The 17962-nt window shown below is 40.5% G+C and overlaps 1 protein-coding gene across 3 annotated transcripts in view; it reads left to right on the top strand.

Moving 5' to 3' along the window:
- Positions 1-17962, top strand: part of COL18A1 (collagen type XVIII alpha 1 chain) — a 247584-nt gene that overhangs the window by 157752 nt on the left and 71870 nt on the right. For all 3 annotated transcript variants that reach the window (XM_073633725.1, XM_073633723.1, XM_073633724.1), the window contains one exon: positions 10798-11342. In XM_073633725.1, the coding sequence (XP_073489826.1) occupies positions 10798-11342 (545 nt within the window). The remainder of the gene's footprint in view (positions 1-10797; positions 11343-17962) is intronic.

Below are 17962 nucleotides of genomic sequence, written 5' to 3'. Positions count from 1 at the left end.
ACATTTTCAAAAGCTTACTGTAATCAGACTTATAGAGTTGTCAAAAATGATTTGAATTGTTCATTATGCGTAACTGTAAATCAATCTCAAAGCTTATTTTACAAAGGTCATCGACTGTCTTCTAATCAATTGCTTCAGGAAACAGCGGGTATTCATTATCAATCTATATGCTGCAATAAACTTTGCTGATGCAGTTAAAGAGGATCTTCAGTCTTAACAATAAAAAAAAAAAAAAAAAAGTCAGCAGATATAAATACTGCAGCTACTGACTTACCCTAGGTTCACACTAGTGCGATATGGGAACCAGCGCAATTACAGCGCCGATTCCCGCATTGCTCCTCTCCCGCAGGCCTGTTCACACTGCCTTGTGCGAACCGCTGCGGGTGTCATGAACAAAGTTCATGACACCCGCAGTTTAGTTCACAGATCGCAGTGCGAACTGTGAACTCGCACAGGAATCGGATCGCATAGATGAGAACACCCATGCAAAACGATTCTAGTGCAAGGAAAAACAAGTCCCTGCACTATTTTCTGTGCCAATCCAATGTGAGTTCAGCCATACAAGTGTATGGCTGAACTCGCATTGCTCGGAGATCGCATGAGATCGGCACCTGCGGTGCGGGTGGGAATCACATGCAATCTCTGAGATCGCCCTAGTGTGAACCCAGGCTTTTACCTGCATAGTTTACATAATGTTATTTTTAAAGTATATACTGTATAAACCAAATCACTAAAATCACTTATAAGCTTTAACATGCTAATGTCATTTCAGATATAATTTTAGTATTTCTTAAATCTGCAGCCTTCATTAACTTCTTTCTGCCAGGCTGTACACATACATGTGGCAGCACAGCCGTGGGCTTTAACATCGTGCTGCCACATATATGTGTACAGGAAGCCCAGGAAACACCTCCGGTGTTAAGATCAGGTGAAATTAATACTTGTGGTGATCCTGGCATGAAGGCCTTTGTTCTGACTCTGGATTGGGCTCCTTTGTTGTCATCCCGTCACAGGGTCTTCTGTTGGGGACTACAAGGCACTATCTGTATGAACATTATGCAGGTATAGTCAACTGGTGTCACCATCAGGGAACCAATCATCACTGGAGTGCATGATTGTAGATGGGAAGGGTCTTCAAGAGAATGCAGTAGATCAACAGCATAGAGCTATAACAAAGGATGAACAAGAGATGAAAGCAAGTATTCCATTATAAAATGGCAGTTGCTTATAATGCTTTTTTATGTAGCAAACTAAATACAAGTTTTACATGCTATTTTTTCTTTTTCCTGTTAGTTTTTAGATATGACTTTTGCGCTATGGAAAGTTGGTGTCCTCCGATATACAGTATCGTATTTACAGTGATTTTGGAGCTGCCTCATCTGTTCCTACATTTATCAGTATTATAATGGTTGACATTTAACAACAGCTGGAGGCTGGAAAGTGGAAAAAATGCTTCACAAATATTCCTCTAACTGCCACATACTGGCATGAGAACCGGCCTGCCTGGCTGGCTCCTCTGCCTCACACTCTCATACTGTACCTCTCATTTGGAACTATGTACTACTATTCAGGTCTTCAATCGCTGGCTGTAGATAGGCTCCATCCAGTTGCAAACACTTGTTTCCATGCTAAGCAGCTTTGTCCTCCCATCCAGGGCAGCTGTCTTTTCCTACCCGTGGCAAATTAGTTGAGTTAGTGATATGGCTGGTTATGTGCTGGGGATTCTTCCTCTGGGAATAGCCACCTTGTGCTGATGCCATGTGTACAGTACACCACTGCGCTTTACAAGTTGGACAGAGCAGCATTGTCATCTGAAATCTGTTAATCTACATTGAAGAGTGTGAATTCTGAGCGCTCAGCCAGGGAATGATAAGGGCTTTCTCAGCCGTGTTGCTGAATTTATACAGATGCGGGGTGATGTGATACTCTCCTAGAAGATGAGTCATTATGAAGTGAATATAGAAGCATCACATAGAATTTAATTTAGGATTATGAATAGAAGCTGCTTGTCTTTTATGTCTATTTTTATTTCTTTTTTGTTAATGCATGCAATATCATGCAAACTAGTTCTAAACATTTCCATGCTTAGTTACTACTGCTGATGACGTTCATATAGGGTTAAATCAGGGCGGGGGGGATAGTCAAATCAGACCACTTTGCACATGTTACAATACCCACATTTTTTGTAATTTGCTGTGATAGGTCTTCAGACAAAAGGAAAATTAAAGTTGAACTGCTACAATTGGACATTAACACTTGAAAGGCTTACAGTGACCACAACTCACCAGCTCCATATTTCAGTCTTTATTTCTAGCACTGTTGTCCATCTCAGTCCCTCTGCCTGTAATCTGGTATTCTGAGAACCCCTCTTGTAATGTAGGAGAGCTGTTCCAAAACACGCCCACCACAGACTCCTTGCGGTTTCTTCCACATAGAAAGCCTAGTGCAAAATAAATCAAGTGAGCAGTTTCACAGGGCACCGATTGTATTTAACCACTTGCTTACAGGGCACTTAAACCCCCCTCCTATCCAGACCAATTTTCAGCTTTCAGCTCTGACGCACTTTGAATGACAATCGCGCGGTCATACAACACTGTACCCAAATTACATTTTTATCATTTTTTCACCACAAATAGAGCTTTCTTTTGGTGGTATTTGATCACCTCTGCGGTTTTTACTTTTTGTTAAAAAAATGTAAAAAAATGAATTTAAAAAAAAAAATAGTTTTTATTTTTTTATATTTTGTTATAAAAAATTTAAAACGGGTAATTTTTCTCCTTCATTGATGTACGCTGATGAGGCGGCAGTGATGGGCACTGATAGGCGGCAGTGATGGGCACTGATGGGTGGCAGTGATGGGCAGCACTGGCAGGTGGCACTGATTGGCGCTACAGGTGGGCATTGGTAGGTGGCACTTTTGGGCATTGATAGGTGGCACTTGTTGGCATTGATAGGTGGCACTTGTGGGCACTGTTAGGTGGCACTGTGGGCACTGTTAGGTGGCACTGTGGGCAGTGTTAGGTGGCACTGATGAGGCAGATGTTGTGCTTCCACTTCGGGACCGATGTCCCTGACATCTGAGCCGGTGATCGGCTTTTTTTTCTACTTGCGCTGTCAGCGTGAGTAAAAAAAAGAAACGATTACCGATCTTTTGTTTACATCATGTGGTCAGATGTCATTGGCTGACAGCTGATCACATGGTAAGGGGCCGGGACCGGCCCCTTACTTAGATCGGTGATCAGCTGAGTCTCAGTGACTCGGTGATCACAGCGCACCCGGCGCGCGCCCTGTAGGGCGCTCGCAAGGAGCGTGCACAGCGGAGGCCGTCATATGACGGCCTCCCGGGAATGCAGGTCCGCGCTGTGGCCGTCATTCGGCCATAGCGCGGATGTCTAGTGGTTAAAAGCTAAGTTCACCTTTGTTTACCTTTTTTTTTTTTTTCAAAATTCCAGCTCCCCTATGTACCAATATAGCACTACATGTATTTCTTTCACAAAAAGAAAACAGCTTTCCATTTATTCTACACATGCTTACCTCACTGTCTTCATGGCTGTTTAAAAACACTTAATCATTACTTCTACCTACAACTCCTTCCTGTGTCATGACCTAAAGTCTGTCCAGGAAGTAAGGCAGAAGTAATGGAGAAGTGTTTTTAAACATCCATGAAGACAGAGAGGTAAGCGTATGTAAAATAAATGAAAATCTGTTTTATTTTTGCAAAAGAAGTACATTAATGCTATATTGGTACATAGGGAAGCTGGAATTCAGAAAAAAAAGGTGAACAAAGGGGAACTTAGCCTTTAAAGCTGCCATGGAAGTCAACTGGTGATACAATAAGCACAGACAGAGGACGTTACAAAGCACAGGCTTTATTAGGTTCATTCTCTAATACTTTGTAAGGTGATCTTAGGATTCTTTCTGCAGCGGATTACAGAGACTGCAGGTAAAGGTAAAATGAGTTAAAGCTTAAGCACAGCAGTAACGTGCTCCTTGAAAGAACACCTACATCAAAAGAAAAAAAGAAATACTTTTTGATTGGAGTACCAAGAGAAATAACACACACACAAAAAAAGTTAAATCTTACAGTTCACCGTTTAGTAGCCTGCACTTCTTTGAGGTAACTTCAATAAATAATCAAGTCCCTGGCATTTGGCAGTTGACCGGCAGGAGCTTATTACCAAAAGGATTCTCAACTCAGGCCGAAGTAGAAGCCCCATGTACAGCCCAGATAAAAAATCCAATATGGGCACAGAGATCGATCTGATGGATGAACACAGGTGTTTCAGGTACCATAATGTTCCTGCACTTTAGTACTCTTGTTACTGGAAAAACATCTTAGACAAGGTCAGGTTAGGAGCAACCACCTTAAAATGCCCCCTTGTACCTGTAACTGGGTCTGAATGAAATTCTCTGCTGCCCAGGGTGCCCTGAACCCACTGCATTTAGTAAGAAGCAGGACTCAATTTCGTGTGCATTTGGGTTTTTCTACATCATGTTTCATCACACTGTTGAAGGGTCGCCTCTCTGTAGAGACCATTATTAGAAAGTGGGATTACCAAAGATCCTAATAAAGGCTTTCTTGTTATGAAGTGCAGACAGATTTAGTGGATCCTGAGCAACTCAGAAGCTAACAAAGTAGACCTAAAGTATTTTTGTATGTTTTTTTTTTTTGGACGGGGTGGTCAGGTGGTTACAATACCTGTCTGGTTTTTAATGCTGTCTGTGTTCCTGCTAGGGAGGTACCTTCTCTTTTTGTCCTTGTGAGCACTGGCATTGAGACTGAAATTGAGGGAAAAGGTAAAAAATTGAGCAGATATAGAAGAAATATATGGGTAATTTTGCAATGGAGGCATTTGTTCCAGTTTCTAGGAGGAGATTTATGTTCTAGTTTCTAGGAGGAGATTTACCTCACTTTGGATAATTTTCTCCCACTTTCTGTTCCGTTTAAAGGGCAGGAGGGAGTAAAGGAAATATTCTTGAATGGTGCAAAAAAAAAAAACCTGTCAGGGTTTGTTTCCTACCCTATCCAAAATTGAAAAAAGTGTTTTAGATACATACAGTAAGTGATAGAAAGCTACAGTATATTCTGTGACAGCACCCCTTTGAAGTGGCAATTGGGGAATCCAGCATCAAGATGGTGACACCTTGGGCCTTTGTTTTTTGTGCCGATGGCGTCAGTGTGAGATGCCACTGAGATCATTCAGAACTCATTGACAGATGTATTTGAGCTGCAGTGGACCTCCTTCTGGACTGCAATTAACCTACTCAAGTGGGTTTTGCATTGCCATAGACTTGTATGGAGGTGCAAAACCCATGTTAGCTGAACAAAATCCCTGTGACATAGGTTCTTACATTGCTATGTGGAATACAGGTGCAGAAATGCAAATAACGGTGGAGTACCTGCAAGGTGTAAACTTCAAGCAGGTGATTTTAACCCAAAATATCAGTTTGGAGTAGAGTGCCCTTTAAATATTAGACTACGGTTTAGGTCTACACCAAACTTTCTGCTAGACATGACGTAGAGATTCTTTCTTTCTGATAAGATTCTGTCAACATAGAGCTCTATGTTGATATTGGTGAGTTGTATACTGAGAAAAAAGAAGTGAAAATAATTCCTCGATATGGTATATATTTTCCATTACTGTGATTTATGATGTGAAATCTGTTCATTTTATCTTGTGGGAAAGGATAAGATCACATATAGATGGTATGTGTGGAGGATGGGGTAGTGTGATTTACTTGATGCTTGAACTGTCAACATGTACCTGCTCCATCTCCAGATGTTTTCCATCACTATACTATTTCAGTCATGTAGATGGGATTTATTATCCAGCGAAGGGTATGTTCTGACAGTCATACTCTGTGCTGCTTAGCATACGTCCTGAATTATTGGCAGAACTGTCTTGTTTGTGTAATATAAAGTCTCTGTTGGCCACTGATTGCCAGATTCAATAAAATGATGTGAATCTGAGTCAGAAGACACATTTTCCAACATCAGTCAGATATTTTATTTTCTCAGGGAACAAAATAAGATATAAGATTGGTGGTTACTATGGACACTTTTTCTGGAGAACTTAATTTTCTTTTGTTTTTATAAAAAGTATCCAGATCTGTACTGGTACCTCAGAGTGCCTGTATGTCAGGACAATTGTCCTAATGATGACCTGGATGACCCATATCTTGAGGTGCTCTGGTATATAAATTTGGACCCAACCTACCTGGGTCAGAGCTTGTCCGCACCCCCTTCAAGTTCCTATTGGTGAGTGAGGGTGCCCATTCCAGTGGCACACCAATTATAAGGCTTAAGCTAACCATACATAATGATAATTCCACCATTCAGTCAACTAATTTCATTCAAAAGCCCTTAAAGCAGAACTCCATGGAAAAAAAAGTTCTCCTATGCAGTGGGGCTGTGACCTCAGGAACAGTCCATCCACAAGACTGCTAGCGTGCGGGTGAGCAGGAGCAGCGAGGACTGGTCTTGGGTTCGAAGGATCGGCGGATTAGGTAAGTATATCTCTGCTCTGCAATCCCCCTAGACAGAAACAAGTAGTTCTTTAAAAAAAATTGCTAGACCTGCTACTTGAATGGATTCCCAAATGTATTAAACAGGTCTCTTTTATTGCCGAACTCAAGGAAACATAATGTAAAGCAACGTTTATTTAAATGTATAAGTATATAGTATATTTAGAAGTATATTTATATATACATTATATGTTCATTAGTCCATGGGGTTGTAGTGGATATACTACATATACTAGAATCTACCTATAAATCCAATTTTGCATACATTATACATGAACCTTTGTTTGCATTGTTCTTTCATACAACCTTATACCATACGTAATCATTTAAAAGATTGAATATTGGTGACCATGAAAGTTATAATTCTGAATGAAACTATTTTCCAACACAGACACAATAAAATAAGTATGCTTTCCACCAACGTGGGACCACAATAAGAGTAAGAAATTTTTTCATTCAGATAGGAAACAAAAAAAAATTTCCATTCTTCGACGTCTATTTTTCCTCAGCACTACAGTTAAAAACAATTGTCGATTTGTCCCCATTTACCACTAGAAAATTGAACGTTTAGAAAATGAACATTTTCTGAAAAAATTATTTTAACTAGCTTTAGAAACTAGAGGAAGCAGGCCAGGCAGTTTGCCTATTTATTTGTAAGTAGAGGGTGGGGCAGCCAGTGTCTTTACTTTTGAAGCCCCATGTAAAGGTCACATTGACATTTGCACTTTAAAATGTATTATAGTAATGAAGAATTTTATTTCAGTTGGTGATTCATTAAAGGAGCAACACAAAGCACCCCATTGGTGATCACCTCTTTGAAAACCATATAATGTCTCTTGTGCATGCATGTTGCTATGTTAAACATCATTGGGTGTGCAAAGTCCTGTAGTTTCACTCATACTTCTTGCTGTCAGCATCATGAAATGAAAGGAAGTCACTGGAGGTAGTAGAAGGCTCGGGAGCAATTGTTGTAAAACAATCGCCATGTTGACACCCAAGAGCCCTCTGGATCAAAAGTCACACCATCTAAAATGTTTTATTTGACTTGTGGGTGGACTGACTGTGATGTGTTGAAAAACTCACCAACTTAACCAATATTTAGAGGACTTCTGTGGGGAGACCTTCCTGCTGAAGTCCTACTCTCAACCACCGTGGAGTACAGCATGAATAGAAAACCCGAAGGTGGGTGCAAGTCTCCCGCATAGGCAAGTCAGCATGCTGAAAATCAAGATGTAAGTGTTTAACCCTGGAGACCCCATGTGCTCAATACACCAACCACCATCCAGACAAATTGAAAGGTGAGTTGAGGGTGAACTTACTTCTTTAAGCTTACTAACATGACATTAAATCCCTGAGAAGAAGCAAGCACTGGTGAGCTGTGAGGGATTTGGCACTGATTAGTAAATTACTAAGTGATTACAGAGAGCATATTACGATTAGCTGCGGATGTACCATAAAAAGCACATCTGCCTAAGTAAAGGGCCCTTTATATGCAACTTAAGTTGCATTGAGTTCTAAGAGCCCCTAAAGCGTCAGCTGTTCCTCTTGCTAGGGAATTTTCCCATGAAGACCCCATAAATGGCATATCTCCTGGGACAAATGGAAAGAAGTCGAGGAAAAATCATACTGGGAAAAGAAGCATCTGTAGATATTTTTCTGCTGCCATTTTCATTCCTGATTAGAGTTGCTTGAGGCACTATACCTAACGGAAAACATATCTGAACACTCCAGAAGACATACATTCATGGTTGTAACAAATGTCTTAATTTCTAACAGTTGTGCTATGTCAATTTTTGTTGGCTGGGGGCTGCCCATATAATAAAGCTGCCAGACACATGGACTTACTTAACAAGGCAAAGAGTAGCGTGCAAATCTCATAACACATAGCAACCAACTGACACCCACCCTGCACTGTGCAGACTGTGAACTGATGAATGGTGCACTCTGATAAGTGTGCATGTTAAGTCTATTTTTTGTATAAGCTTAGCAATAATTCAGAGACTTGTAATGTGATAAAAAGGTATCAGAGAATTGTGCTTTATTCTTTAAATGCCCCCCAGATTCAACAGGCAGATAGAAGGAAAAGGGAGAAGGGGGGTGCCTTGGGAAGATCAAACCTTTCCTTTTTACAATTACGTTTTCAATTCCTGTATGTGTATTGTGTAAAGTGCCAAGATGGTGCAACTTAATGTCACATGCACACAAGTTGCACGATCACTGGCCAGGCTATAGACAAAGCAAGATACTGGTGGCAGGAGACACTTCCTCAAACATGGCACTGACAGTTGTGGATGGATAAGGGAGAGCACAGAATTGTCATGGGGACAAAGGTCACAATAAAAACCTGACATGGGTACTACCTCTCCCCCACTCTGTTCAAAAATAATAAAGTTGCTAGAGTTGGGCTTTAAAGTACCGTATATCATAAGTCATTTTTTTTTTTTTTTAAATTAGGTAGAGTAAGGGAAGGGTTTACACACTGTCAGTTTTTGTTTTGTCACCTTTGTCTCTTTGGGAATATTCCCCAGGAAGTAAGAGAGAGGATATCTTTACAATATGAGGGATATCTCCTCCTAGTTATCAAAGGAACAAGTGTCCTCATTGGAACATTTTTCACTATTTCTGTTCTGGTGGTAACTCAGAATTTTAGATTTGCCATCACTTTCATTCCTGGTGATCAGGACGATTAAAGAAGATGAAAAGGTTGAGAAGAGACTGCAGGGGCATTATTGAACCCTAGTACCTGTAAACAAGAGTCTTCCAATGTGGTATATGCAAGTTTTTATTACATTTTTTAATAAACCCCTGGGATTGTCCATGGCTGTGAGTTTTTTGTATTGCCCCAGATATCTGATTGACAGTGCAACCTTTTATATTTTGTATTGAGTTGTAGATTGTGAGATTTATTATTGTCAGGTTACAGATTACCTCAATCTTAATGTCAGAAGTGGTATTCTAAAGCTGGCCATACAAGGAGCGAATGTCGTCATGTGAAATTTGGGTGGTATTGTCAGTATCCATCTGCCCAACATCCCCTTTCTTTGAAAATCAAAGGAGCCAGACAGAAAATTGTTGTTCAACAGCGGCTGCAGCCAATCAGATGCAAACGGTGTTCAGGTATTCTGACTGCTGCGGATAGGGTTACGGATAGGGGAATTGAGTGATTTTGTTTGTTGAACAAGAAAAATCTTAAGGTGTATGGCCAGCTAGTGGAACTATAGGCAAAACTTATTGTTTTTCTTTTCATTTTGGATAGAGTAAAAGAGGGTTATAACCCCTAATAAAAAAAAGTTTTGTGCCATCTGTGTCCCATTGTGGAGATTTACCATCACTTCCTGTCTTATAGCCAAACAGGAAGTTAGAGGAAATCTCTGCAAAATAAGGGAATACATTGGGGCCCCCCCAGGTCAGCAGAACTAGTGTCCCTATGGAAGATTTCCCCTCTATTACTTTTCTGGGGACAATCTTGGGAATTTCTTTTACTTTCACTTTAAATGATAATGGCCAACGGGACAATTAGGCTCCTTTCACACTAGTGGACCAATCAGGTCCGTTGACACTCGCCGACATCCGATCCAATCATATCCACTAAAAACAGATGGATGGGAATCCATTTCCCATCTGCCTAGCGATTCAGATTGGGTGGCAGTCAGATGTAAACGGACAGACGGTCTGTTTTCATCTGACCGCCCATAGAGGACAGAGGGCTGTGTCTGTGTCCACTTTGCATAAGTGGAGAGGACATGGACCAACCAGATGCCTGCTCAGCAGGGAACAAGGCCACCCTGCGTGCAAGGAGCCTTAGAAAGGGGGAATTTCCCTAATGGGGGCACAGACAGCACTCTGTCCAAAAATTTAGTTATGCTTTAAGGCAGAACAGTGTAATATTATACACTGTCAATAGTATTAATTGTCTAATTATTTTAATTGTGTCTAAGTATGCTTGTGTAGGAAATGTGCAAATTTTGTCTGCTGTGATGGAGGCCTGCTACAGCTGACTATGAAGTGTTTGAATAAACATCTTTGTGTGTCTACAGTTGGCACAAATGTGAATGGGTTCCCATGGGTATAATGTATACTTCATGATTCTATACAGATTGGAACACGATAAGTAATGAATACTCTTTAGATGATTAATCAAAAGCCAACAAAAGTTAGGGACATTTTTTTTTTTGGGTGAAATAAAGATGCTGTTTATGTACTTGTGCACATTGCCAGTGGCTTTTCATTTCTAACAGGTCTCTCTTTTTCCTCTTTTTGTCATATTTACAGATCGGGGAAATATAGAGGTTGGCCTCCTTCAGCTCATTGGAGATCCACCGCCAGAACAGATCACTAAAATCTTTGGCCCTGATAGGACTCCCGGCTATGTATTTGGAGAAGATGCCAACACTGGACAGGTGGCACAGTACCACCTTCCTAGCCCCATGTTTAGGGACTTTTCTATTCTGTTCCACATACAGCCTACCACTACCAAGGCCGGAATGCTGTTCTCCATCACTGATGCTTCACAGTCTATTGTGTACATTGGAGTGAAGCTGTCAGAAGTCAAAGATGGTAAGCAGCAGATCATTTTTTTCTACACCGAGCCTGGATCAACAGTGACCTATCCTGCTGCCACCTTCCAGGTCCCAGCACTGACAAACCAATGGACACGCTTTGCCCTCAGTGTGGAAGAAGAGGAGGTTGCCCTGTACATGGAGTGTAATGAACTGAAGAGGGTTCGTTTTGAGAGGTCACCTGATGAGATGGAACTGGAGGATGGATCTGGGCTTTTCGTGGCTCAGGCTGGAGGGGCTGATCCCGACCGCTACCAGGTAAAAGTCTTTTCAGAATAAGGTCATGAGGCGGTCATCTGTTAATAGCAAAATTATGTATGGTAGATTACTTGTCAGATTGCAACAGTGGTTGTGCCAGGGTGTTTATGAGCTAATCATTTGTAGTTAGCAAAGCCAAGAATTCTTGATGCATGGCCATGTTTTTACTATGTGTCGAATGTTTATGTGTTGCAGGAAAGGAGATGATTATAAAGCAGAGATCCTCAAACTACGGCCCTCCTAGGCATGATGGGAATTGTAGTTCTTGAACAACTGGAGGGCCATAGTTTGAAGACCCTTTTTATAAAGTGTTAATGTTATAGTACTGGATATATTTAGTTACAAGTTATTTTGTAAGTTATGCTTACATGTGTGATGATAGTTGGGTGGAAGAAATGGCTCAAGCATGATAGCCATGAAAAAGAAGCTCTTAAATCAGGTAACTTTGCTGAGCTTTATTCGCATTTTATTCGCATGTTTTAGGAACACCTAAAACATGGGGTGCACTGTGACGGTGACCGTACACTATAGGATCTGATACTACAATCGTCTCTAGATCTACCATCAAGTATGTAGTGCAGCCTTTCACAACCTTTTATACAGAGGAACCCTTAAAATAACAGCACATTTGTGTGGTCAGAAAGTTGTAAATATAATAATAAATAAAAGAACAAAGACTGTAGTAGAACGTATGTCTAGCATTTTTGGCACCCAGAGCAGAAAGTTTTTTTTTTTTCAACACTCCCCTGTTCTAGAAGATAAAATAGTTTCAGTAACAATCATGAAATGGAACAAACAATAATAATGGCCAGAAAAGAAACACAAATGGTGAAAATTGTGGTGCCCCTTACATTAGTGGAAAGTGCCTTCTTATATTGGAAGTTGGTGTAAGTGGTCCCATACATTGGTGGTCTGTGGGCGAAGGACCCTTTAAATGAATAGTCAATGAGTGAAGGACACGCTTACATTGCTGACCAGTTGGAAAACTGCCCCCCCCCCACCCTTACACACAGCTTAAAAAATTATTGTACCCTGATATAGTGCAAGGGCCTGTCTTAAGTCAATACAAATTAAATGGATTATTTAGGTATGTCCTCGCATTATAGTTTCTGGTAAATCTGAAGGAGATTGTATAGTGTATGGCCAACATAGTGCAAATACTGATCAGTTTTTAATGCCCTTTATCACTGGTCCTTCACTCTGATGGAATGGCTTTACTAACCAGTAATACGGTGCATAAGGGAAAAAAGAGTCTGGTCAGATTAGATGTCCTTTTAAGGTAGGAGGCCCTGGTCAACTATATTTCCACGTAGGAGTCGTGCTTAGTTCCTACACTCTGCAAGATGCCTTTTCCCAAGCTGGGATATGGATTCCCATGCACACAGTGACCCTGTATAAATTTGGGCACATGACAGCTCGTAAAGATCTGGGAGACTATGCAGAATTTTAAAAAGACACAAATAAGAGCTGCTTGTTTTCAAGACTTTTAATCATTTAAATGTATTTCTAGCCAAAACCTTTTAATTTCTTTGTTTAGATAGGAAACAGTCAGAGTCTTTTTTGCAGTCTATGTTTCATTGGGAAAATTTCTCTTCACTTCCTGTTCTGTTAACAGTGTTGTCACTGTGCAGAATCCCTGGTAGGGACAGGAAAATAAACGAAAGTTCTAGCCTTCCTCCACATCCTACAAACAAGAAGTATTTAATTACTTGTTTGCCCCTGTTTCCCCTCCCTCCGTGTCCTGGTGATAATGTTGCTAAAAGAAACCTGACCATTCCCAAATCTATCTACACTAAGGGAAATGTTTTGACTAGAGATACACTTTAAGATGTAATTTGTTAATTGTCCACTGTTATTTATTTTACTCTTTTAAAAAAAAAACCAATCTAATATACAGGAAAAAAGCATTTATGGAAATAAAAAAAAAAACTTTAAACGTGTGGGTGGGATGGTCCTTAGATATCGGTAACACTTGGCAGATATGCATCAGTAAGATAATAGCATAATTACTGCGTATTAGATCAAAGGCAGAGAATGGTGACATTCACAGACAGTATCTGTATACTCCAGATTCCGAATTCCTTTTTTTTTTGTTACTTCTTCCCAGTCATCATTTTCTATTACTGACTGGCTTTCTGTCCTTCTGTCTGCTATGTTGGTTTTCAGACTGTTGTCCTGGGGGTGTACATAGACCAGATCTGAGTAATATGCTTGGAATCTGCTGTCCGCAGTGTGTGAACAAAGCAGGCGTTTTCTTCCCCTGGAAATTGAGGGGATGCTGAGACAAAGGGGAAATTGAGTGCTGAGAATGGAAGGATATGTGTGTGATAAAAGATGATTACTGTACGGGTGGGGGTGGTGGTGGTGGGGGTTGCTTGTGATGGGATGTAGAACAGCTGAAGGAATGACAAGTTGGATGGTTGTGTGTGACTTCATGTAGGGAGATGTCCTTGCCCACAGGATAAGGGAGGTCAGTGTTCCTGCCCTGGCAAGCTGCACAATACAAAGAGGGTCATACATACATACAAACATACAAACCTTGTGGATGCGGCAAGGATGACATTTATTGGCCTTGATAGATTTAGGAAACATATTAATCCCTCATAATAGCTTTAGATAAACCTCAGATAAATAATGGAGTTTTAAAAGTCACTTAAAAAGCTTTTACGGAAGGATAGTTTTACATATATCTAAAATTCTAATCCGCTCTGTCACAATTAGGAAGAGATTTCTTCCTCTCATAACCACTACATTAGAGGATCTGCTGGTAAGAACATCTATGTGTTGAGGAACCTGTACTGTTGAAGTGGAACTCAACACTTTTCTATTTGGCTGTAGCTACCCAACAAGAGGTCACGTCATCTGGTTCTCACACCCACTGGCCAACTCCTGGACCTACCTTCTATTCCTGACATGGTCAGCATGTACACAAGTGCAGTGAAAGGATGGTTTTCCATATTTTCACGGAAAAGCAAATGTTTGTTGTCTGGTCGCAAAGAGGTTTTCCAGTAGTTTAGAAATATGTTTATGTGACCATAAGTTCTTCTAGCATTTAAAACTGACATCTAGTTAAAATCTAGAATGGGTCAACCAACAACCAGTATTAAATAAATGTATCAAATCACTTGTAGATATTTGTTATTGAATGACTGAGCAGAAGACCATTCAGGTCAAAAATAAATCTTTAAAACCAAATAATATTTAAAATTATAAAACAGTGCTAAAATTATTACATTTATTAATTTATTACTTTTTAATTATTAAAACTATTCAAACTTTAAAATGAAAAATGATTTACCAATAAAATGTTTTTATGTAAAATAATTTAAAGTGTTTCAAAACTATACAAGTGCAGCGCTATGTGATGTATAAACTGAAAAAGAAAAAGAAAAAACTTATATATATATATATATATATATATATATATATATATATATATATATATATATATATATATATACTGTATATATATATATATATATATATATATAAAAAATTCCAAAATATGTGTAAGTCCCTATATTGTACCGATATTTGTATAAAACAGTCCTTAATCAAAATACAGGTAGACATCCACCGTGTGTGCAAGCTTCCACCCAATGTGAAACTCTGCTCTATTATGCACTCACCAAGAACATACAAATAAACCGCAAACGACTGCCGATGCACCTCCCAAGGTGTAACTAACAGGGTCACCGCATGTGAGCCTCCACCAACTTATGCACTCACCAGAGGTAGAATCAATGCCTCAAGATACTCCTTTAGAGTGTAATCATTCCCAGCTCTCCTTCTTACTCAAATGAAGGGATCATCCGGGGAAATGTTTAGGCTGCATGTGAAAGAAGCTCATCACCGTGAGCCTTTCCTTTAAGCCGATTTCCACTTCTAGAGAATCTGCTCCAATCCTTTGTCACAAGAAAGCCATCAAATCATATTCTGTTTGTACTGAGGGCAATGAAGAGACCAGCGCTAAAGGCGGAGGGGCTCCAGACCCTCGTATTTGCAAGGTGTCACACCAGCTCTTTCACTCTCCTGACAGCCGCATCCTCTTTAAAGTGTTTGAAGTGTTTCAATTGCCGCACACCGTGTTGTAGGGATAGTAGCAGCCTCAGCAAACTCCGTCCAAGCCATGCACCCAACGGGTTTCACCATGACCCCAAGGGCTTAATCATGACCTCCATAATTAAGCCCCGAGGAGGGGAAAAACTGGTTGGGCTGTGGCTTGGACGGAGTTTGCTGAGGCTGCTATTATCCTTAAGACATATGGCTTTGTATGATGTACAGTGATTGAAACACTTTTAATACTCTTACATTAGGTATGGAGACAGGATGGACTCCCATGTAGCCTGCACCCACAGTGGGATTTATTGAACAGGGCTGTCAAAGCCTGAGCTGAGACCCAAAGGTTACCCCCCCCCCCCCCCAAAAAAAAAATGATATTTAAATTGTGTAGGTGGGTGGGTGTTGTGTATCCTTTAGGGGCTTACAATCAGCTACAGAACATTATTAGAACTGGATGTGAACTAGCTATAGGTTTGGATTGAAGAAAATCAGCTGGTTTCTGTTTATTTATAAGAGTTTGATATAATAATTTTCTACAATTTTTGTATTAAAATGTATTGTAACTGTACTGTCTACCCTCATGTTGTAAATCGCTGCGTAAACTGTTGACACTATATAAATCCTGTATTATCACTTTTACAGTTTAGTTTATCCTATAGCTTTACAGTTTCTTTGGCCTTTCATCCTTGCCCCATAGAAAGTGACATTGTGCTCCTTTCAGATGCTCAGCAATGGTGGGTTGTTATGGGTTGCTTCTTTTTTCTCATTGTGTTTTAGCTTAGTAAAGAAACCTGTTACAGTTTAGAATTTCTAGCTCTCTTTTATTTAAAGAGAATTTACAGTGTATAATACACTCCCTGTGTGCTGTTATTTCATCTTTAGGTTGTTAGGCAGAAAGGTAGACAAAGCTGGCCATACATTGAGTGACTTTCAATCAGTGGTTGGCCCTGTTGGCACTCCGCTGCGCTGAACATTCTAACTGTGTATGGCCAGCTTAAAGGGATTGTAAAGTCTCAAAGTTTTTCACCTTAATGCATTCTAAGGTGAAAAACTTCTTTGCTGCAGTGCCCCCAGAACCCCCCCCCCCTCCTTTCCTGAGCGCATTCATTCCAGCGCTGTGTACAAGCTCAGTGGCTCCAGCCGCTGGCTCTCATCTCATTGGACAGATTCATAGCCATTGGCACCCTCTGCTGTCAATCAAATCCAGTGACAGCCGAGTCCCGCTGTCTGTGTCAATGGACGAAGCAGCAGGACTAGGGTCTGCGCCTGCACGTGTGCCCCCCAGGGAAAATGGCTTTTTGTGGGGGCACCTGATCAAGGGGAGGAGCCAGGGGCGCCGGCGGGGGACCCCAGAAGAAGAGGATTGGGATTGCTCCATGCAAAAACCTTGCACAGAGCAGGAAAGTATAACATGTTTGTTATTTTTATTTTAAAAAAATGAAGCTTTACAACCCCTTTAATAACAAGCAATAACAAAAAATAAAAGAGCAGGCACGTCAATGGGAAAGTCATATAAAAGTTACTTTGAGATAAATACTTTCTTATTAAAATATCATGCGTTTACTAGAAATACATTCTTCTTTCCCTTTAAATAAGTCTCTGGTCTTGAAGAGTTATCCTTGGATTTTTTTGTATCCGGACTTTTCTTTAATAAGTCTAATTACAAGATATTAAGCAGATTGTCTTTTGAACCTCTGCATTTAATTAATAGATCCTGTTTTTGTGTAACAGCTGCATTATTGACCCTTGTTATAGCTTTGTTGTCCAAGCGGAATTTGGAGCTAAGCCTTATTTTCTTAACATTCTGCAAAGAGAGATGCAAGCTCTTGGCAAGAATACAGGTTTACAAATTAACTAAATGACAAACATTAGCATACCTCCCAACTTTTTGAGATGGGAACGAGGGACACCTATTAGCAAAAGTTTGTAGGCATAAGACACACCCTTGCCACGCCCCCTTAACCCCCCTGGCGGTATTCCCGGGTCTGGCTCAGGGTGGATTTTCAATACCAAAAGTGGTAACCCCGAGCCAGACTCGGGATGGCATCGCAGGATCCATGTAGAGATGACTTACCTTGTCCCCTGGATCCTGCAATGTCTCCCCGCTGTGATCTGCAAGCCGCCGTGTCTCGCTCGATTCACAGTGCCGAGCTCCGTTCCCTGCGAGCGTTGCAATGCACGGGGACGGCGTTCGGCGCCGAATTCAAAAAGTGAAACACACAGTACAGATACAGTACACTATATTCTTACAGATTACAGTACTGTATCAAATAATTACACATCCCCTTTGTCCCTAGTGGTCTGTCCAGTGTCCTGCTTGCAGTTTTATAAAAACTTTTCTTTCTGCCTGGAAACTGGAGATTGTCCATAGCAACCAAAACCGTCCCTTTACATCAAAAGTGGTTTTACACCAGCTAGAAAACAGTGATAATAAATTAGAATCTCTCGCAGAATTGAGCGATAGTAATTTGTGGGGAAATCCGTCATCAAACACTGAAAAGTAACGAAAGCGAGAATTCTGCAACTGAGCAAATTTCAGTGTTTTTAAATTGATTACA

Source organism: Aquarana catesbeiana, linkage group LG06 (assembly GCF_042186555.1).
Source record: "Aquarana catesbeiana isolate 2022-GZ linkage group LG06, ASM4218655v1, whole genome shotgun sequence".
Lineage (NCBI taxonomy): Eukaryota > Metazoa > Chordata > Amphibia > Anura > Ranidae > Aquarana > Aquarana catesbeiana.
This window is presented reverse-complemented; position numbering and strand designations above follow the sequence as displayed.